General features: G+C 42.7%; 1 protein-coding gene across 35 annotated transcripts in view; it reads left to right on the forward strand.

Annotated features, from left to right (window-relative positions):
* TMEM108 (transmembrane protein 108) overlaps positions 1-22,115 on the forward strand; it is a 343,659-nt gene that overhangs the window by 308,444 nt on the left and 13,100 nt on the right. For 31 of the 35 annotated variants that reach the window (XM_025449136.3, XM_025449141.3, XM_025449139.3 and 28 more), the window contains one exon: positions 18,542-19,969. In XM_025449136.3, the coding sequence (XP_025304921.1) occupies positions 18,542-19,969 (1,428 nt within the window). Of the gene's footprint in view, positions 1-7,163; positions 7,301-13,269; positions 13,338-13,887; positions 14,041-18,541; positions 19,970-22,115 lie in introns of those variants that run through there. The other 4 variants (XM_049099825.1, XM_025449153.3, XM_035705289.2 and 1 more) reach the window with 3 other exon arrangements.

Raw genomic sequence — 22,115 nt, forward strand, 5'->3', positions numbered from 1 at the left:
TTCTCTTCCAACAGAACCAGTTACCAATCCTTCTGCACTCCTATCAGAAGTACCTATCAAATTTTATAAGATTGGAATCACCTGGAAGTGATTGAAACACACACACACACACACCAAATATATAGTCTGTTCCCTGAGTTTCTGATTCAGTAGTCTAGAATACCTAACAGTCAATGTTTCTAACAGGTTTCTAGTTGATACTGATGCTGTTGATGGTCCACATTTAAGTAGCACTTCTAACAATACATTTACCTTTATTGCATTTGTTATATTTTGATTTTCATTATTATTTTCATAAAGACTTAGATTAGTACTGTCCAATTGAAATAAATGTAAGCCCTATATATCATTTTAAATTATAGACACATTAATGAAAAGGTAAAATTTATTTTAATGACCTTTATTTAATCAAATATATCCAAATATTATTTCAACATATCATCAATACAAAAAATTATTACTGAGATAGTCTACATTTTTTGTAGTAAACCTTCAAAACTAGATATGTATTTCACACTTCCAGAACATTTCAATTTGAATTAACCACATTTGGTATGCTCAGTAGCCACATGTAGCCAATAGCTACCATATTGAGGAGTGCAGACTTAGATCTAATACTTTGTGCTAGACAGTGTTATAAACCCTTTATATATTAACTCATTTAATCCTCACAATAATCTTATGAGATAGTGTTAGTAATCTCATTTTATGGGTGAGGAAATTAAGTCACAGAGAGCTTAAGTAATTTGCCCAAAGTCACTGGGCTAGAACACGGGGGTTGAGGGGTTTGAATATTAGCAGTCTGGCTTCAGTGTAGCCTCATTACCCAAGGCCCTTCTTTTCAACCACAACTCCCTGGAGAATAGGGTGGAAACATTATTTCTTTGTGTAGTCCCATAACATAAACAGTACTCAGATAAGACACCCGGTAAATATGTGCTGAATGAATTAAATGAGTGAGAGAGGAAGATGAGGTAGTGACAAGGGATTTGTCAAATGTTTAGCCAACAGGATTAGGTGTCTTCAGTATATATGATTGGTAAGAGGAATATTTTTATTTTGGTTTATTAACTTTTTTATTTTAATTCTAGTATAGTTAATGTACAATACTATGTTAGTTTCCGGTATACAATATAGTGATTCAACAATTCCATATATCATTACTCAGTGCTTATCATGCTAAGTATAATTTTAATCCCCTTCACCTGTTTCACCCATTTCTCCCCCCTGTACCTTCTTTCTGATATGCTTTATTTTAAATGAGTACTCTCAGTTAAGGTTTTGTTTTTCAACAAGAACATTTTTACTTGAAACATACTTCAGAAAACATGGTTCTAAAAGATATATAAAAACATTCCATCCAAGAAAAATAGAATACACATTTTCTTCATGTACACAGAGAAGAATCCCCTAGTTAAATCATATAAAAAGAGACATAACAATTATTACAAATTTAAGAAGACTAGAATCATACCAAGTATATTTTCCAGCCACAATGGTATAAAATTAAAGATCAACAATAAAACAAAGAAAATTTACAATGTAAATATTAAAAATTTAATATGTAAATCCTAACATAGTACTGCACAAGCCATGGGCCAAATAAGAAATCAAACGTCAAATCAAAGTGTATCTCAAAAAAAGAAAAAAGAAGGCACGATATTCCAAAACCTATGGGATATAAAAACAAGACTCATCTGTTTGCTGCCTCCAAGAGACTCGTTTTAGACCTAACAACATCTGAAGATTGAAACTGAGGAAATGGAAAAACATTTATCATGTATATTGATGTCAAAAGAAAGCTAGAGTAGCAATATTTATTTTTTTTAAGATTTTATTTATTTATTCATAGACACAGAGAGAGAGAGGCAGAGACACAGGCAGAGGGAGAAGCAGGCGCCACGCAGGGAGCCAGATGTGGGACTCGATCCCAGGTCCCCAGGATCACACCCCAGACTGCAGGCAGCGCCAAACCGATGCACCACTCGGGCTGCCCTGGAGTAGCAATATTTATGTTGGACAAACTAGACTTTTTTGTTCTTGTATTGTTTTTACCCTGTTTGGTATCAACTAATTCAACTTTCATTCTTGTTATTCTAAGATTTCCTATTTCTTGGATTCAAGATTCATGATTCAATCTTGGTAACTTGTGTGTTTTTTAGAACTGTTCTTTTCTAACTGTTCTTTTCTGATTTTTTTTATATTTATTACTATATAATTTTTATAGTAATCTGTTTTCACACTGTGTATTTCCATGGTTATCTATTGTTTTCTCTTCCATTTCTCATGTTGGCTTTTGGTCTTGTAGTTAAAGCATTGCCAATTTTAATTTTTGGGGGGAAAACCTGGTCATTATTTTCAGTGTTAATTTATGTTTCATTCTGGTCGCTATTTTTTATTTCTGATTTTTCTTTGTTATTTCCTTCCTCTACTAAATTTCAGCTAAGTTTCTCCTTTTTCTAGTTACTTGTGGTGTAATGTTGTTTATTTGAACCTTTTTTTCTTAATACAAACATTTATAGCATGAATTTCACTCCCTTCAAGTTTCTTTTTTTTTTTTTTCCTTCTAAGTTTCTGTTGAGAAATCTTCAGCTAGCCTTACAGGTTTTCCCTTGTAAGTTAAGGACTTCTTTTGTCTTTCTGCTTTTAAGATTTTTTCTTTATCATTATGTTTTGTAAATTTAATTACAACGTATCTTCATGTTGGCTTGCTTTTATTGATTTTGATGGGAGTTCTCTGTGCCTCTTGTATCTGGATGTTTGTTTCCTTCCCCAGATTAGGGAAATTTTCTGCTATTATTTCTTAAAATAAATTTTCTGCTCCCTTTTCTCTTTTCTTCTTCTTCTGAAACTCCTATAATACAAATGTTATTACAAAACTTGATGGAGTCACAGAGTCACTAATAGATTTAGTCCCTAAATATATTCTTATGTTGCATAATTCTTTCTCTCTTTTGTTTGGCTTCATTATTTTCCATTATTTTGTCTTCTAGGTCACTAGTTCATTCCTTTTCTTCTTCTAGCCTTCTGTTCATCGCCTCAGCCTCTTCCCAATCTCATTTATTGCATTCTTCATCTCTGATTAATTCTTTTTTACTCTTTTATCTCTGTGGTTAGGATTTCACTGATGTCTTCTATTCTTTCTCAAGCCCAGTGAGTATCTTTATGATTATTGCTTTAAATTCTCCATCAAACATGTTACTTATCTCTGTTCTGCTTAGACCTCTAACTATGGCTTTATGTTGTTCTTTCATTTAAGATAAATTCTTCTGTCTTGGCATTTCGTCTAAGTCTGCCTTCTTTTATGTGATGAAAGTTATGTCTCCTGCTCCTGAAAATAATGGCCTTATGAAGAAGAGGTCATGTAATACCCAGGGCCTGGTGCTTCAAGGATTGTCTCTGGTGTGTGCTATGTGTGCTCTGCTGTTGTTTTGGCTGCTCTTTCAGGCCAGTCATCTGCAAAGACTCTCCTTGCCTGCTGTGGGCAGTGTTTAGTCCCTGGCCTGAATATGGTGAGTTTACCTAGGTGTGCTATGGTCTGCTTGTGAAATAAAAACTGATACCAACTCTGCTAGAACTTAGGTTCTGTAGAACTAACGCTAGCTGGGAGATGCAGTGTGGAGAGGGGTTTGTGCTGGTCTTCTGGGAGAGGGGCCTGGCACACTAGGACCGAAGCAAGCTTGACTGAGAAGGGCAGTCCCGCCAGAGCACAGGGGAGTGGGGCTTGATGTAAACCAGTTAGGCAGCTAGTGTTGGCATTGTGCTGCCTCCTGCAGATAGCTCTGTGTTTATGCTGAGGGGCAGGGGACGACGGAAATGGTGCCGGCCAGCTCCCTTGTTCCTGGAGGGACATTTCTGTGAACACTGCCTCTCAGAGATACTCTCTGGGAAGAGCGAATGAATAATCTCCCAACTGTGTGCCTCAGGTGTTCTTCAGATCACTGCTTCCACACTATCTGCCCCTGGGTTGTTTGCCTGCCTTCTCTCTAGGAGCAGAACAATGCCCTCTGGGCTCTTTCCTAGTCAAGCCCACTGACCTTTCAAACTCTAGGCTTTAAGCTCTGCTGGTTGCAAAAACTCACAAAATTCAGCCCTTTTTGTTTTCTAAGCCAATAACTTTGGGGAAACATTCTCCTTGTGCATTCCCCTGTGCATACCTCTCTCTCTCTCTCTCCCTTCTGTCTCATGACCACAGTTCCCTCCCCTCTGCAGCACCTGCAATCCATTTCTCCCCTAAACAATACTTCCACACTTACTACCTTCTTCAGTGTGGCCTCTTCTCTCCCTTTAGTTGTGGAGTTTGTTGTTTCCATCTTTAGGCCGATTTCTGGAGTATTTAGGATGATTTGATACTTCTATAGTTGTGTTCTGGGATGAGAGGAACCTAAGGTCCTCCTATTCTGTCGCAATCTTCTCCTCAAACCTGAGTGAGAGGAATATTTTTTTATTAAATCTGAAAATGTCTCTTCTCAAGGAGGTTCCAAGCTGATGAAAAAATGTGAGAAATATACAATGACAAGAATATGTCTTACATATTATCATTTAGCATGGTATTCGTGGTTAAGATGACTAGAACCAGGAAAGGGGTACACTGAGAGAGGCTACGGCTACCCCCAAAGTGGTGAACTTTAAGGGGATATTAAATGAGATGGAAGGACTATATAGGTAAGACACCAGAAATAATGGTTACTGTATGAGTAAGACATAGGAAAGGAATGACAAGAGGAGGAATCATCCTCTTCTTCCTCATCAGGAGTGATTGGATACTATATATTGCAGATATGGTTCCCAGAAAGCAGACTATGAGCTACAAATGTGCATACAGGATGTTTTTTGGTAGTGTTCCCAGAATCAACACTTTTAGTAAAGTAAAGGAAGCAGGACTGGGGCTGGGGGAGAAGTTGGGCTGTGATGCAGTCACACAGAAGGCCTCAGCCAACCTTATGGGAAATTCCAGAGCTGAAGTGGTCCTTTACATTCCTCCCAAATTAAGGTAAGGAGATCAGTCCCACAGAAACCAGTTCATTGGATCCAGGTTTTCTAGGAAGGGAGTGTAACCCTGAGCAAGGCAGTGATGCCTGAAGAAACTCAGCTGTGTGCCAGTACTCCTAGCATCTATAGAACAAGAGCCTCTTTGCTGGGGTAGAAGGAGGAACCTAGATAGCAGGCTTCACTGTCTGCTCAGTGCAAAATCTAAAGAACCAGTGAGAGAATATGATGGTGAATGGAAAGCACCAGACAGAACCCCAACATAGCCAGCTTACTTGGGAGATTAATACAATGTCATACAACTAGTGAGTGAATTTATACCTGGTTCCAGGATCTGTTTTCTCCCCATCTCTCCAGGAAAGACAAGAGACAGGTGAAGAAAAGAATTTAAAGAACTTAAGCACGCCTTATTATAAAGTATCCTATTCCTAGGTCTGTAGGATTTAAACTGTGTTCTAGGTTCTAAAAGAAATTTGGATCACATTTGAGTGGGGGGACACCACTTACCTATCCGCTTTAGTACCTGAGTTGTGGAAGCTGTGGGTAGAGTAAGGGGAAAACAGCTAACCAAAATTTGGGGTAAGGAACCACCTCCCCTCCAGCCCATGCCTAGAAAGTAGAGGCAGCTACCTTTTGCTACCGAGGAGAGTGTCTACAAAAGATAACATTCTGAAGTTGGGCTGTGGTGGTCCCCACACCACCCCAGACTTAGCCTGGGATTAGAGTCTTTCAGCAATGTACTTCAGTTTTGATCCTGATCTTATTTTCTTGGGTTCAAGTCAGAGGCAGGATTTGAATTGTGCTATGTGTTCATCTTCATTCCTCATCGAATCTGTGACTTTGAATAAATTTTTTAACCTCTCTGAACCTTGTTTTTAGGGAATAAGACGCGTCTTATATAAAATATGAGTATTAAATGGGTTTGTAGGAGTAAAAATACCTTTTGTTTGTATTTGTATAGGAGCAAACATAATTAAAAAGTGTGTTCTGATTCTGAATATTAGCACACTGTAAAATACAAAGTGCTAAAGTGTTTTCTACTCATGGATAAATTCTGAAAAAATCCTTTTCAGAATTTGCCAGAACTTTCTTTGCCAATATGCATTTTAGTACCCGTGATGGAGAATGAGGTAATAGCAGCCATCCCCATGGCTGGGATCAGGATGCCAGTTTATCTGGGAAACACAAAGCCATACTCAGCTTAGCCCTCAATACATGTTTGTTGAACATATGAAGAAATGAATGAATGGTGGAATGGTAGTAAGGGGCTCAAATTTCTCCTTTTCCAGGAAACCTTCCTGGGTTCCTCTGGTTTTCATGGGTTCCCTGCCAAGCTACTGCACATAAAATCTGTTACATCCCTCATAGTAATGAATTACAGACCATCTTCCATTGTTCTCTCCTTGTTCTGTGTGTGTTATTCTTGTCTCCTTGGTTTGTATGTACAGAAAATGATTTTATTAGTTTTTCCTCCAGAAATCTATCCTCAGGTCCACATTGAATTATTCAGGGACCTAAATCCATAGATTTATACTCAAAAGGAGAATAAGGAAGTGGAGGGTGTGTACCCTTGCAATCACATGGATTAAGATTGTTCTTTTCTCCTTCATAGGGTTTTATGATGACTGAATGAAATAATATATAAAAATCACCTAGTAGAATGCTTGCCACATAGTGGGTACTCAGTAAGTGGAAATCCAGAATTAGTGAATAGTTATCAGTATCAGTATTGGGGAGAAAGAGAGATTGAACCGGGAGGAAAGCTTTAATCCCCAAGCACTCACAGCTTGGAGGGCTGACTTTCAGAATTCAATTGTGAAATCTAGTTCATGCCCAAAACCTAAATTATACCTTGGAGTATGGGCATCCTGCCTTGAAATGGGAAATTAGGCAATTTCACAAGGATGCACAGCTGTGTTGCCTGAGTCGTTTTGTTCCAGGCAAACTGGAACAGGCAGTGAACCTTTGGCAACTGATGAGAGCAGTACCAGACAGTCTGTAGCCAGCCCCATCAGGGAACCAGGCAAGAATACCAAACAGCCTTGCACAATGCTCATGGAGAAGCTGTGGGGGCTCAGGATCAGGTGAGCCAGTGTGCCAGAGAGAGCAGACACCCTTCTTTGACGTCAGCCTCTCCACTCAGCCCTCCCCCTCCTCCTCCTAGACTCTCCACTGTCCCTGCTATCCTCCTATTCTGCTCTCAGTAAGCAGTAAGCTCTTCTGTGAGGAGGAATGGGTGCTGAGAGATAATGCTTCAGACGTCAGCAAGCACAAGAGGATATCAAGTCAAAAGCCCCAATGCTCTTTTTAAGTAAGTGATTCTCTGGCATGATTAGGTCAGAACTTTGTGCCTTTTCTTCTCCTTTTTGCTTTTGAGAATTCGAAGCGGAGTGTAAATAGATACTAGTGGGTTTATCCTCTTTGTGCGGGTCCCAGGATTATCCAAAGGGTTTTTTTTTTTGAGACCCTGAGAGGTCTCAAAGATCCTCTTATGCTCGCTGAGGAGCCCACTGAACCCAAGCTATAGGACTTCTGACCCTGTGGGGATCATTTTGGGGGGTTATAGGAACCAAGCATTTGGAGACTCCATGGGCTTTGCAGGGCTGCCCTATCAGCTGGCTCTCAACAGTAAGTCCTCCTATTTGTACTGCTTCCTTACTGCTCTCATCAAAACCTGCCCATAGAATACACCTTTAACCATGAAGCCAAATCTGAGACATGTCTCTGTAAAGCCCAAATCCTGGCACACACTCTCACACAACCTTTTAGAACTTTGGAAAGAAATGAAGGCTAATTTGCTTTTGTAATTATGAATGGAACATACAGTGATAGGCACAATTATGGAAGAGGATCTTAGGAGAATATGTAGGAGAATCTCAGCCTTCTCCTGCCTCACCCTGTCTTTGGGATGTTGTGTTCATTTGAACTAGTTGATGTTAATCACCAAAACAAGCAAAGTAAAAAACGGGATAAATCCACACATGCACACACTCACACATCTCATACTGCATCAACACAGGACTCACATTGTTTACTACTTTCTTTTGTTGACACTGTCTTTAAAGAAATAAATATCGGGATCCCTGGGTGGCTCAGGCTCCCTGCATGGAGGCTGCTTCTCCCTCTGCCTGTGTCTCTGCCTCTTTCTGTGTGTGTCAGAAAGAAAGAAAGAAAGAAAGAAAGAAAGAAAGAAAGAAAGAAAGAAAGAAAGAAAGGAAAGGAAGGAAGGAAGGAAGGAAGGAAGGAAGGAAGGAAGGAAGGAAGGAAGGAAGAAAGAAGAAAGAAGAAAGAAAGAAAGAAAGAAAGAAAGAAAGAAAGAAAGAAAGAAAGAAAGAAAGAAAGAAAGAAAGAAAGAAAGAAGAAAGAAATCTTTTAAAGAAATATTTGTAATTTTGTTGTAAGCATTCAGCTGCAAATAACTTAAATATATGGAATTAAGTATTCTTTTATTCCCATATTGTTCAGAAAACATTATCTGTACTTTGTATGAGTCAGTGAACTAACTTCCTGAGCTCCAGATGCTCAAGAAGTTCACGGTCCCAGGGGAGTGACCTAAATGTAATAGAAACTAAAATAACAGTTGCCACCTGTTGAATGCCAGTACTTTTTGGGACCTCTCTATCTCTTAGTCTTCTATCCTACCTCTGAAAGCACCCTAAAGTTAGACATTATCATCTTTATTGTGTAGTTGCAGAAAACAAAGCTCAACTAATTTGCCTAAAGTCACAGAACTAGGAAGTTACAGAGCCAGAATTGTTCCTAAATACCACTGCCCACCCTCACCTCCGCCCCCAGACTCTTGCCTACTCCCTCACACTCACGCTCTGTGGGGAGAAGGGCCACAATATGAATGGGAACAGAGTGTCCTGGTAGTGGGCTGGGAGCCATCATTTCTGACCAGAAATATTTTTTTAAAGATTTTATTTGTTTATTCATGAGAGACAGTAGGAGAGGGAGAAAGAGAGGCAGAGACACAGGCAGAGGGAGAAGCAGGCTCCATGCAGGGAGCCTGATGTGGGACTGGATCCCGGGTTTCAGGATCACACCCTGGGCCGAAGGCGGCCCACCTGGGCTGCCCCTGACCAGAAATATTAAAGATGTCAAGATGTCTTGATCTTGTCAAAACAAAATGACAATAAAGTTGGGTTTTTAGACTGATACATTATCATCTAGCATGTGGGTTTTTTTGTTTGTTTGTTTGTTTTAGAAATTTTGAATGAGGATGGAGGTAGCCATATCTAATACCTTATATGGCTTCCATGGTTAAATGGCAGGGCAATCTAGCCCTGTAGCAATGATAAATAAGCTTGGATTTTCATGTATCCTGCTTCCTGGGTAAAGAAAGTTATAATCGTTTATATTACGTGAATGCCATTTACCCTGACCCCTCAGTTAGATTTTGCACTGGTTTAAAACTATGTGTTCAGGCTGTCAGTCTTTGACCATTTTACCTCCAAACTCTACACTTGGCTCTGAATGCAAATATTTAAAAAGCTGAGAATCAAAAGGAATATAGAAAGATGTGGCAATAATGGATTTTTTTCCCTTTTCTCTTTAAGTAGGCTCCACAACATATCAGTAGCTAGGTTAGATCAGAATCTATCCACTAAGTTAAGAAAAATCTGAAGAGCCAGAAGCCACCATTAGGGCAGGGTAGGACTCAGGCTTTCCCCTTACCCACTGTCCTATCTGCATGCCCCCATCTGTGGACACAAAATCTTATACCAAGTTGCTGGGAACACTGCCTGCAAACCTGCCTTCAGCTCTATCCCCCTCCAAAACCCATGTGGAGCTTTTTTTTTCAATATTTCTTTTTTTTTTTTTAATTTTAGAATAGTTTTAAACCTAGAGAAAAGTTCCAAGAGTAGAACAGAGAATTCTCTATATATACCCTACATTCAGTTTTCTGTTAGTAACATCTTGTATTACTATAGTACATTTGTCACAATTAATGATACATTATTATTAAGTGAAGTCCATACTCTATTCACATTTTCTTCTTTTTCTTTTAATGTCCTTTTTCTCTTTTCAGGATCCTGTCCAGGATACTACATCACATTTATTTGTCATATCTCCGTAGGCACCTTTTGGCTGTGATAGTTTCTCAGACTTTCCTTGTTTTTGATGACCTTGACAGTTTTGAGGAGTATGATCAGATACTTTGTAGGATGTCCCTCAATTTGGATTTTTCATATGTTTTTCTTATCATTAGCCTGGGTTAATAGGGGAAGGAAAGCTACAGAAGCAAAGTACCATCAAGGGCACATACTGTGGCAAAGTACCATCAAAGATACATACTGTCACCATGACTTTATCACTGTTGATGTTGACCTTGATCACCTGGCTGAGGTAATGCTGTTCATCTTCTCTACTCTAAAGCAGAGAACATTTTTTATTAGCCTTTTCCTTTTAGTTTTGGGAGAGTACAAGCCAGTCAGGACTGTATTTATTAGCCTTTTCCTTTTAGTTTTGGGAGAGTACAAGCCAGTCAGGACTGTATTCTTTCCCATGATGTCAGAGAGATGTTCCCTGAATATTAATGATCTTGTTATTTTATTAGAAGCTGAGTTGACCTTTTCATTTTTGTTTAGAGAGCCTTTGAAAGAATGTCTTTGGTGTATGGGTTTGTGCCTCTGTCATAGCTGATTTTCTTCCCTTCTAGATTAGCAGCTCCTTGAAGAAATGGTCATATCCTCCAATATACTGTATCCACCATATACGGTCCTCCACCTGTATTCCATCTGTCCTCCAAACCACAAAGTACATGTGTGCCAGAGAGCTCCATGGCACTTCTAGGATAGCAACTTGGTGCTGGTTGTTATATAGAAGTTCAGCTGGGACTGAAGATCAGGGGCTTTAGGTCCTTTCCACATGGGCTCTGCAGTGGGCTACTCAGGCTACCTCATAGCATGGTGGCTGGCTTCAGAGAAGAAGCACTGACAAATAAGAACTAGGAAGTAGCTGTGCCCACCTTTTATGATCTGGCCTCAGAAGTCGTGTGGCTTCACTTCAGCCACAGTCACAGCCCCACCCAGATTCAAGGGAAGAGAACAGAGATCTCACCTCTCCAATAGGAGTGCCAAGCCACATTTAGGAAGAGTAAATGGTTTGGGATGTATTGTAGTGATTATTTTTGGAAAATATAAACTGCCACAGCTGCCTAATGAGTGATTTAGGTTTCTTAGCCTTCAGCAAATATTCATTATAGTCAGTAACTGCACTAGATATGGAGTTACAACATTGAACCAGATAATCTCTACCCTCTGGCAGTTTAGAGTTCAGACAGGCAAACGAGACACTCACCATTTCCATTCATCGAGATGAGGGCTGGAATAGGTTAGGCATAAAGGTTACAGGCACAAGGAAGGACGTCTAACAAGGCCTTCAAGACCAAGGAGGAGTTCTAGGTAGAAAATGTTTGTCCTAAGAGGAGCTAAATGTGCAAGGCAAAAAGCTAAAGCTGAAGATAAAAGGTAGCATAGTTCCCCTAAGTGTTGCTATCTTTGGGGAAAGCTTTATTTTTTAATTGTGGTCATCACAGTTGTTTCTATTGGTATGTCATTGCCTATCCTCATATGTTCTTGTGCTCCTGTAGGATATTTTCCTGGATCAAAAATCTCTTAGTCCCTAAGATCTCAAGCATCCAGGATCAGAGAACCTGAATTTAAATCCTGGTACTTCCACATAGCAGCTGTTTTGAACTGAGAAAGACTTGACCATATGTTAGCATGAGGATGATAGAAGGGCCTGGGCTGCAAATGGATGTTCTTGCCTGTTTCCTATTCCTAAGAGAGAATCTGTGCTGTGTATGCATGCATGTGTGTGTGTTCACATGTGTTTCTTTGTAGTGTTTTTCTTAGGAAGCTGTGCTCTGTCAGCCTCCCAGAGCAACACAAGGAAATTCATGCTGGCTGGAGGCCACAGGCCTGGCTGCCAGGAAGGAGGGCAAAAGCAGAGATTTACATCCTAAACTCACTGGTTTCATAAAGAAGCCAAGGTCACAAGCATAAGTTACCTCTTAAAAGCATTTGTCCAGCACATTCTGAAGGCAGTGGTGCATATTTATTTCTCAGGGAAACCATGCTATGAGAAATGAGGAGCTCATGTTTGATCTTTAAAATAAAAGAGCACGGGGATCCCTGGGTGGCGCAGCGGTTTGGCGCCTGCCTTTGGCCCAGGGCACAATCCTGGAGACCCGGGATCGAATCCCACGTCAGGCTCCCGATGCATGGAGCCTGTTTCTCCCTCTGCCTGTGTCTCTGCCTCTCTCTCTGTGTGTGACTATCATAAAATAAATAGAAAAATAAAAAAAAAAAAACATGTTTTAAAATAAAATAATAAATAAAATAAAATAAAATAAAATAAAATAAAATAAAATAAAAAGAGAACGTTGACGTTCAGAGGATGGAACACAGTAGAATACAGGGGCCGGTGATATAAAGAGAACACTTTGGGTTTGGAGCATTAGCAGGATTGGAGGGGCAGTGAGTTGGCCTGGATCTCTCCCAGTCCTAACCCAGTGTAGCTGTGTGACCCATGGTAAGTATTTCACTATGTTGGGCCTCAACCTTCTCATCGGTAAAGTGAAGGAGTTAGATACCAGAGAGTCCTAATATCCCTTCCAACTAAAAGATGATAATCTTGAAATTAGAAAAGCCAATTTCCTAGCAAGATGGTATGTTCCTTCCCATGTTGAGAACAGACTCTGATGATCAAACTCAGTATGCTGTAGATACTCTTTCCTTTTGTTAAAACACTGGATGCAGAAGCTAAATTCATTTTTTTTCAGAAGCTAAATTCCTAAGTGTTCCAGTCATTCATTGCTATAAAACAAACTATCCCAAAACAGTGGCTTAATCATTTACTTTGTTCCCAAATGTTCGAGTTGACTGAGCTCAGTGAGGCAGCTCTCACTTGGGAGTCTCTTCTGTGGCTGCAATCCAACAGTGGCTGGGTCTGGGGTTATCTGTAGGCTGTTTCAGTGTCATGTCTGATGCCTGGCTGGGGTTGGAAAGCTGGGGCTCCTTAGGCCTTTCTATTGCTCTTCATGTGGTCCCTCCACTCAGTTTCTCCACATGGTGGCCTAAAGGCCATTGGACTTCTTGTATGGGACCAGAGACACCCAAGAGAAACCTGCAGAAGCTGTGTAACCTTTTCTGCCCCATTCTTTTCCTCACAGAAGTCACAAAGGCCTGCCTAGGGTCAAGGGGAGGGAAAGCGAGGATTTCCAGCTTTTTTGTTGGACTACTACAAGTTTCCCCTAATTACTTAACTTTACAGGATAAAGTTAATTGACCATCTTATTAAAAGAACGCTACATGTGTCATATAGAGCCCTGAAGAAAACAGGTAAGGAAAGAAAAGTCAAAAGACCAGTAATAGAAAATCGGTTCCCAAAAATTATGGATTATTGCTTTTTAATATGCAGAACAGCCTAGCAGGTAGGGGGGAGGGGTAGTGCAGAGCAGATCCCTGAGTGAAAGTGTTATTTTGTTTGTTTTATTCCGTTTTAAGTAGGTTCCATGCCAGTGTGGAACTGAGTGTATGGCTTGAATTCACAACCCTGAGATTAAGACCTGAGCTGAGATCAAGAGTCAGGTGCTTAACCAGCTGAACCACCCAGGTGCAAGACTATAAACTCTGAAGTCAAGGTGCCAGGTCAAATCACCGCTCTCCATTCCCCACCAGTATGACAAAAGACAGGTTTCTGTACCTCTCTGTGCTGCTTTTCCTCAGGTGCAACAGTGACCTAATAATAATACCTGTCTTATCAGTTGTTATGAGAGTTAAATATAACAGGACAAGCTTAGCCCTGCAAGCAGTGCATGGCAATAGGAAGCACCTCATACATTAAATTAGCCATCTCTCTCTTCACCAACTCCCTCCTTGCTTTTGCCAGATGCAAATATCATGCCCAATATGCAATGTGGGCAGTTAACCAAATAAACAGAAGGAGAAGAACCTTTCCTTTCCTTGGGCCCTGGGATCATGTATGCATTGGAATTCTAGGTAGGAAGAGGCCTTCCTGCAACATCTGGACATCCATCAGTCTGTGAGTTTCTACCCCCCACACTTGTCCGTTTTCCGAGATGCTTTAAAATTTGGTTCCACATTTAAAGCATGTCAGGCTAAATTTTAGTTTAGTCTCTCTTTCATATTTGGAATTACAGCCTCTATAGGGTATTATGCAAATCTATGCAAATGATATGCAAAGCGACGATAGCCCCAGATTGTGGGGGAAAGAGCGAGCAGGCCAACACAAAGGGACTTGAATGAAAATTTGCATCTGATAGGGGAGCCCTGGGTTGAAGGCCTTGCACAGTTAATGTGACAGTATGTGCCCTTCCATTCAGTTATTAACCTTTTATGCCAAAGAGGAGAGGTAAAGTCATGTCTGATTTCCTTAGTGAAGGTGACAGTGGAGGTTGAAGGAAGTGTTTGTACAGTGCAACAGGGTAGCAATTTTTATGATACGTATGTAAAATTGCTTTGAAATAGTGGCAGTGGACCAGGCTGTGTCCTCAACCTGCTGTGAGTTCTTGGAAAAGTCACTTTGCTCCTTCCATTGCCTCCTCTGTGAAATGAGAGAATTTGATTAAGTTACCTCTAGGGCCCCTTTCACTGTGACAACTAAATGTCATCCTCCAAATGAAAACTCTTTGCACCCAGATGGCAATACCCATTCATTGTACCAAACAAAGGTTTACTATAAAGTCTAAGAAAGAAAGGGCTGAGAGGTAACTTATCAGTCTTCCTAGAGAGAAAAATAACTCACAGGATGCTGATAACTTTTTTTAAAAAGGGAGAGGGAGCAACAAAGGCAAGCATTTACTTACATTGTAAGTCATAGAGCAAGAAGAATTGTAGTCATACTTCCCAGCTGGGAGGATTTTAACCTCTGGAATGCTCTTGGTGAGAAAATCAGGAGAAATTCTTTCCCTGAGTATTTTAAAGACTAGGATATGTTAACCCCTTTGCCTCTAGAGTGCTGCAAAGTTTTTCTGGAGGCCAGGGTTGCTCCTCTCCCACCCGTTACTGGAATCATTCGGGATCTCTGAAAGCTTTGCACTGCGCTTGATGCCGCTGCCAAAAGATGGCCATGTCCTTGGTCTCTGGTCTCTGATTGTCTCTAGCACATCTGGTGTTCTACCCCAGGAATCCTCTGGGCCCTTGATTTTAACTCCAGCTGTCACAGCAGCCACCACCTGGGTACAGGCATACCCTGATAGGGCCTTTGCCCAGGGCTTCTCTGACAGCTCCATGGGCTATGGGCCTCATGCAGGAGTGAGAATACAGAGGAATGAGTACCAGTGGAGTAGCCCTGGGCCAGTGGGATGGGAATGATGTAGGAAATGTTGGGATTTGAATCCAACAGCCAAGAAAGAATCTTGAAACATCTTTGGTGCAAAAAGGTGTTTTTATTAAAGTACAGGCACAGGACCCATGGCCAGAAAGAGCTGCTTTGAGGTTGTGACAGGCGACTGATTATACACTTTCAAGTTGGGAGGAGGTTAGGGACACCACAAGCCTCCAGGATATTTTAGAAACAAGGTTTCCAATATCCTGATTGGGCTAGCTATTGCTAGGAAAAGATCATTTATTACTGTTTAGAAAAAACTCAGTCATGAGACCCTTCAGATATATATTGTGGGCCATATGCTTGGAGGAAGATTGCTAATGTGTATCTTGGGAGAGAAAGTCAAAGGAACTTTCCAAAGGAATTTTTATGTGTTAAAGAAGACTTACAGCATCCTGGGGGTCAGGATAATATTGCCTCTTGCCTTTAGCAAAGTATTAACATTGAGGTAGCTGAGTTCCTAGAGGAATGTCACTGCCTGTTTCCAGGACTTGTCAATCGGCTATAAGTAGTAAGGAAACTTAATTTTTCTTTTGCCTTTGTTTCCCACATCAGGAACAGCTCAGCAAGTGAGTGCTGTCTCTCAAAGACAGTTTGAGGTACAATCTACTCAGCCCCTCAGAGGTCCCCAGCAAATATGAGTTGCTCATTCTGGTCAACTCATAACGTGCTGTAGATTGATTTTCACTATTTGACTCATCTCAGACCCCCATGGTTGTTGCCCTTGGATCACTTCCCAAAATAAACTACCTGCACACAAGCCCTGGTCTCTGCCTTTCCTTTATCTGAGGGATCTCTAATGTAAGATTAGCTGTCTTAGCTTGGGCTGTCATAACAAAGTACCACAGGCTGAGAGTGCTTAAACAACAGAAATTTATTTTCCCCCAGTCTGGAGGCCCTGAAGACCAAGATCAAGGTGCCAACAGGATTGGTTTCTGATGAGACCTCTCCCTTTGACTTGAAGATGGCCACATTCTCATCGTGTCTTCACGTGGCCTTTCCTCTGTGTACTAGCATTTCTGGTATCACCTGTGTGTCTTAATCTCCTCTTCTTATAAAGACACAGTCAGATTAGATTGGGGACCACCCTAATGCCCTCATTTCGACTTAATAGCCTCTTTAAAAGCCCTGTCACCAAATACAGTGACATTCTGAGGTGCTAGGGATTAGAGCTTCAACATATGAACTTGGGGGACACAAAGTTCAATCTTTAACACTTAATACTGAACCAAGGGACTCATGAACAAAACAGTAAGAGTTTTGTAAGAGAATGTAGTTTGTAAGGGAATGTCCCTCAAAATACCAGGGGTCAGGACTCCTATCCCTAAGAACAGATTGTCCCTGTGGTGTTTGGCTGCAAGAGAAGGGTTGGAATAACCCTGAACCAATGAGAACATCATGGCATAGCAACTTCTTTTCCTCTTCCTCCTCCTGAATCATTGGTGGTGGTTGACCAAGAAAAGCATGCATTTTAGATACAGCTCGGTTTCATATATGGCAGCTGTGGTGGGACTTTAAACATGTTCATTAATCTACCTGAGATCTGTTTCCTACCCCACTGAGTGGTTGTGAGGATTAAATCAAGCATGAAAGACTGGACCAAAGCAAATGCTCAGAAATTAGTTTTTGGGATTGACCTGAATAAGAAGAGCCTACTGTTAATATATGGTTTAAATCACCAAAGAAAGCTTAGAAAGAAATAGGTTGCTTAGGCAAATTTTTGGTCCTAAAGTCTGCATGTGCTATACTCTGTTCAATCTATAGTCCCTTGGCCTCCCTTCACCTACTAATTCATAAGTGTAGGGTGAGGGGAACTGGTCCACATTCAGACTCCACCCCACACCTAAGTCAGAGGTGGCTTCAGTGGTGGTCCTGGGCCCATTTCAAAGGCATGCCAGGAGATGATCTCCCCTTCTTTGTTTCTGAAAGCTCACCAGGGCCCCTGCCTTCCCCTGTCAGCAGCTTCACTGACCATCCCAGGCATGTAGAAGTCACTGCCAGGAACCCTGCTTTGGCCATTCATCTTGCTTGAATCTGAAGGGGGAGGGAAGCTCCCAGGGAGTTACCAGATAGAGACAGATTTCTACCATCGTCTGGGTGGCTAGCAGAGCTGAAGGTAGGGCATAAGAGTAACCAGGAAGTGGTTCATAAGAAAAAGGACTTCACAGGTCAGAATCAGGCCTTAAAAGCATGTCAGGCCACTCCTCAGCAGTGGAGACTAAATTCTTCCTAGCCCATGTGTAGTACTGGGGTGGCCAGTCTTCCAGTTTATAATCTGAACAGATCCTATGTCTCACATTTATACAAGATGTGTTATTTGAAAAATTTGACACATGCTGTTGTGATTAATAAAATCCACATATATTTAGAAGTATTTTTAAATTTATAGGTTTTTGTTCTTGTGCATCTCTTCTCGATGAACTAAAAGCATATACACTGATCATCAGAAAGAATCCATGATTTTCTTTTAATGCTCAAAAAAGGTCCTCCTACTCAAAAGGCTGGGTATTACAAGTGATTTTCCACAGACAGTTTAGCCACGTGAGTGCCATAGGAAAAGCAGTTAACATTAACGACAACCATAAAACCAGCTGGCATTCATAGAGTGCATCTTTTCTTCCAGGCTGTGTGCCAAGTGCTAGATGGGCACCAGATCTGGCCACCCTCTGGACCCCTGTCCCCTTCTGCCTGTCACTATCCTATGGCACTAAGATGTCTCTGCCTTGTTTTAGGATTCTTTGTGGATTTGTTTGAGCTCACCCAGAATCCAGAGATTGCCCTGTTCATTTTTGTGTTCTCCAAGGTGAAGGAGAGGATAGAGACCCTCCTTACTGGTCCAGTGAATGGGCCTGAATAAATGGAGGTCTGACCATTTGTGCCTTTGTCCAGTCCATAGTAGAAGATTCAGAAAGGGCATAAGAGTTGGTCAGCTCTGCCCAAGTAAGCCTTCCACATTTGACTCAAGCTGGCTCACGCAGAGGGGCAACAGGCACTCAGAGGCCACAATCTTTCCCACATCCAACCCAGCCTTTTCTGAGAAGCTGCTTCTGGGAGTCACAGTGGCAGTATGGACCTCCAGAACATTCCTAATGTTTCCTTTGAGTTCCTAGAGCTCCATAGGTTCATGAGTAAAGAAAGTCTAGGCTCTGAGCAACTTCCCAGGTATTTCACCTCTTCTCTCTGTCTTCCTCTCAAGGCTTCCTCCTGATCTTGGCACTGACTGAAGCACTGGTATTTGCCACCCAGGAACCATCTCCCAGAGAATCTCTTCAGGTCTTCCCCTCAGGCACCACCCCAGGCACCATGGTGACAGCATCCCTCAGCTCTACCAGACACTCTTCCATGGCAACTACCCCTACTTCTGTGGTCACACTGACGCCCCATCCCGATGGACCTTCCTCACAGGCTACAGCTCCCATGGCAATGACAACACCCCATCCAGATGGACACCCTCCTACAAACACCATCTCCACTATCACGGTGACAGCAACCACCCCACATTCTGAAGGCCCCCTACCCACAGAGCCCCTTCCTGCTGCCATGGCAACCACATCCTCCTACTCAGAGGGCCACACCCAGGGGGAGGCTGTGCCCACCATCCTGCTGACAAAGCCAACGGCAACCACCAGCCGTCCCACCACAGCACCCACCCGGGCTACCACGCGCAGGCCTCCCAGGCCTCCAGGCTCTTCCAGGAAGGGGGCCAACAGTTCATCACGCTCTGTCCTGCCTGCACCCAGTGGCCACTCTGGGAGGAAGGAAGGCCAACGGGGACGAAATCAGAGCTCCACACATCTGGGGCAGAAGCGGCCTCTGGGGAAAATCTTTCAGATCTACAAAGGCAACTTTACAGGGTCTGTAGAACCTGACCCCTCTACCCTCACCTCCAGGAACCCACTCTGGGGTTATTCTTCCTTGCCACAGCCCCAGACAGTGGCCACAACCATGGCGCCCAGTAGGACCTCGTGGGCACCACCCACCAACCCCCTGGTGCCTACAGAGGACAAGCCAGGCCTTAGCAGAGCAGGCCAGGGGGATGGTTCTACCTTCACCAGCCAAGGAGGGGAGCTGGACACCACAGTAGCCTCAGGTGCCCCTGCCAGTCCACAACCTGCCCCAGTGCCTTCTCAGCACCCCCGCGGTGACCCACAGGATGGCCCCAGCCACAGTGACTCCTGGCTTACTGTCACCCCTGGCATCAACAGACCTCCATCTACCAGCTCTGGGGTCTCCACAGCCACCGCGGGGCCCACCCAGGCTGCCTTCAATGCCAGTGTCTCAGCCCCTTCCAAGGGGACTCCTCAGGGAACATCCTCAACCTCGCAGGCCCCATCCCATCCCACCGAGGGCTCAGAAAGCACTATTTCCCAAGCCAAGGAGGAGGCTACAGCCACCCCCACCATGACCAACAGGGTGCCCAGTCCTCTCTCCACAGTGGTGTCCACAGCCACAGGAAACTTCCTCAACCGCCTGGTCCCTGCTGGGACCTGGAAGCCTGGAACAGCAGGGAATATATCTCATGTGGCCGAAGGGGACAAACCCCAGCACAGGGCCACCATCTGCCTGAGCAAGATGGACATCGCCTGGGTGATCCTGGCCATCAGCGTGCCCATCTCTTCCTGCTGTAAGTGCCTCCCCCTCTCCTTACTCTTCCCTATCTCCCTCCTCACCCTTTGTCACATCAACTTGTCTATCCCCAGAGTTCCTTTGCCCCAGAGCTGGACAGTTCCCACCAGATAGGCCACAAAATGTCCCAGAATTCTAAGAAACCGGGTGACAGGACAAGATTCATGGGTTATCCCTACCCCTCATCCTTAGCTCTGCCAGGATATGGCTCAGATGTCCACTCATCATAAAGACAGAGCTCCCAGGAGTTGAGGAGAACCTTCCAAGTAGTCCAGGCCAGTTCTGCATTTTGCAGAAAGAAACACAAAGCTGGAGAGGTGCCATGGCTCACCCAGGAGCCCAAAGTTAAGTGAGAGGCAGGCCTGGGATGGAAGGTCACTGTCTTCCTGCCCAGTGCTCTTATCATGACACCACCCTGCCACACTCACCTTCAAGGGCAGCCTGCTCATAGCTGTAGTGACATGGCACCAAGACACAGTAGGTGAATGTTGGCACTTCTAAACATGCAACCTTCAAATAGCAGAGCCCTTACCTTCCTCTCCCACTTCACATCCATTTTTCTGTGTCTTTCTCCCCTCCCTCATCTCTTGTCCTCCTGTTCTCTCTCTCTTTCTCCAAAAAAAGGAGAGGAGGCTTTGACCTTGCAGGAATTGCTATTAGCCTTGACAAAAGCAGCAGTTCCTATAGCTAAATTGAGAGCTGGAGAGTTACATGTGAATTTAGCTATTTTCTCCCTCCTCCCCAGATTTATTTGTTCATGGGTGATGTGAGCTGGATGCGATGTGGTCCTCAGCTTGCTTCCACTGGTACTGGTAAAGAAGGGCTCTCCCCAGGCCACCAGCACCTCCTTGCTGCTGCCTGTCACTCCTTTAATGAGAATTTGGAAGATCCTTCTCCCTGATGTCTCCATAAAGAACCTGATATAATCACTCTGAACCTTAGGACTTCCTTTATATCTTCCCCATATACTTGATCCTAGATTCTTAGAGTTTTTCTGATAACTTTACAGAAATCCTCACTGATCTTAGCTTACTCCATCCCTATAAAGTTATCATCTGGCCTCCTTCTGAATCCTTCCAGGGGTGAGAAACCCCCCTGTGATCTTCAGTCATTGGGCAGCCCATTCTCCTTTGACTCCCTCAGGTTGTTACCCAGCTCTCTTGGAAGCCTGACATTTGCTCTTTATAATTTCCACTCTGTAGTCCTAAGCTATGCCCTCTGAAACCTTTTGAAACACAAAAAAGCAGTCTATCTATCAACTCCTGAAACATTTAAAATGGTGCTCAAAGACAGCTTTTCCTTCTCTAAGCTGCTAATCCTTATTCCTTCAAGTCTCTTTATAGGGCCACATTGCTGTGGCCCTACCCCATCATCGGCCACTCTGGATGGCCACAAGTTTATCCCGGCTCTCCTAGAAGGGAGCACAACATTCCACATGCCCAGCCATGGCAGAGGAGAGCAGATGGTAGTTCCTTTGTTCTGGACACTTCAGTCACACTCAGGAAGCCAACACTGGCATTAGCTCTGTTAGTTGTACTGGCTGTCACATCACACCATGGGCTCATCCTGATCTCAAGAGGAATGAAACCCCAGAAATTTTCCACAGAAGAGGCTGTTAAGCCAGCTCTCCTAGCCTTTCCTCATGCTATGGGTCATTTGAACATTAGTACAGGAGGTATATGCCTTTGACATGAGCATAATTTCTACCTGGTGTTTTACCGACAAGATCTTTTTAAATCTAGATTCTGGATTCTTTCCAGAAGCCACCTCTCCTGGCTTTTTGTTTCCTTCTAGTTGCTAAGCAAAGCAAACTTTCCAGGTCAAAGGTGGGCAGGCTGCTTCTGCTGAAGGGCCCAATTCAGGAAAATGTTTGCAAGCTGCATATTTTATTTTTTCATTAAGTACCTTTATTGTCTCTCATGGAAAGACACGTGAATGCTTAAAACTGTGATTGCCCACTTCTAAAACAGAAGAGTGATAATGAGAAAATGTAGCTCTGTTAGCCAATAAATTATTAATAGTGGTCATATTTGAGAAGTAACTACATTAGAGACAGCTTTCTAATTTTCCATTCTTGATATGTCTCTAGAAGCTTTAGTGAGTTCCCATTATTTTTAACCAATCCATCCTCAAAATAGACTAGC

This window comes from Canis lupus, chromosome 23 (genome assembly GCF_003254725.2).
Source record: "Canis lupus dingo isolate Sandy chromosome 23, ASM325472v2, whole genome shotgun sequence".
Classification (NCBI taxonomy): Eukaryota; Metazoa; Chordata; class Mammalia; order Carnivora; family Canidae; genus Canis; species Canis lupus.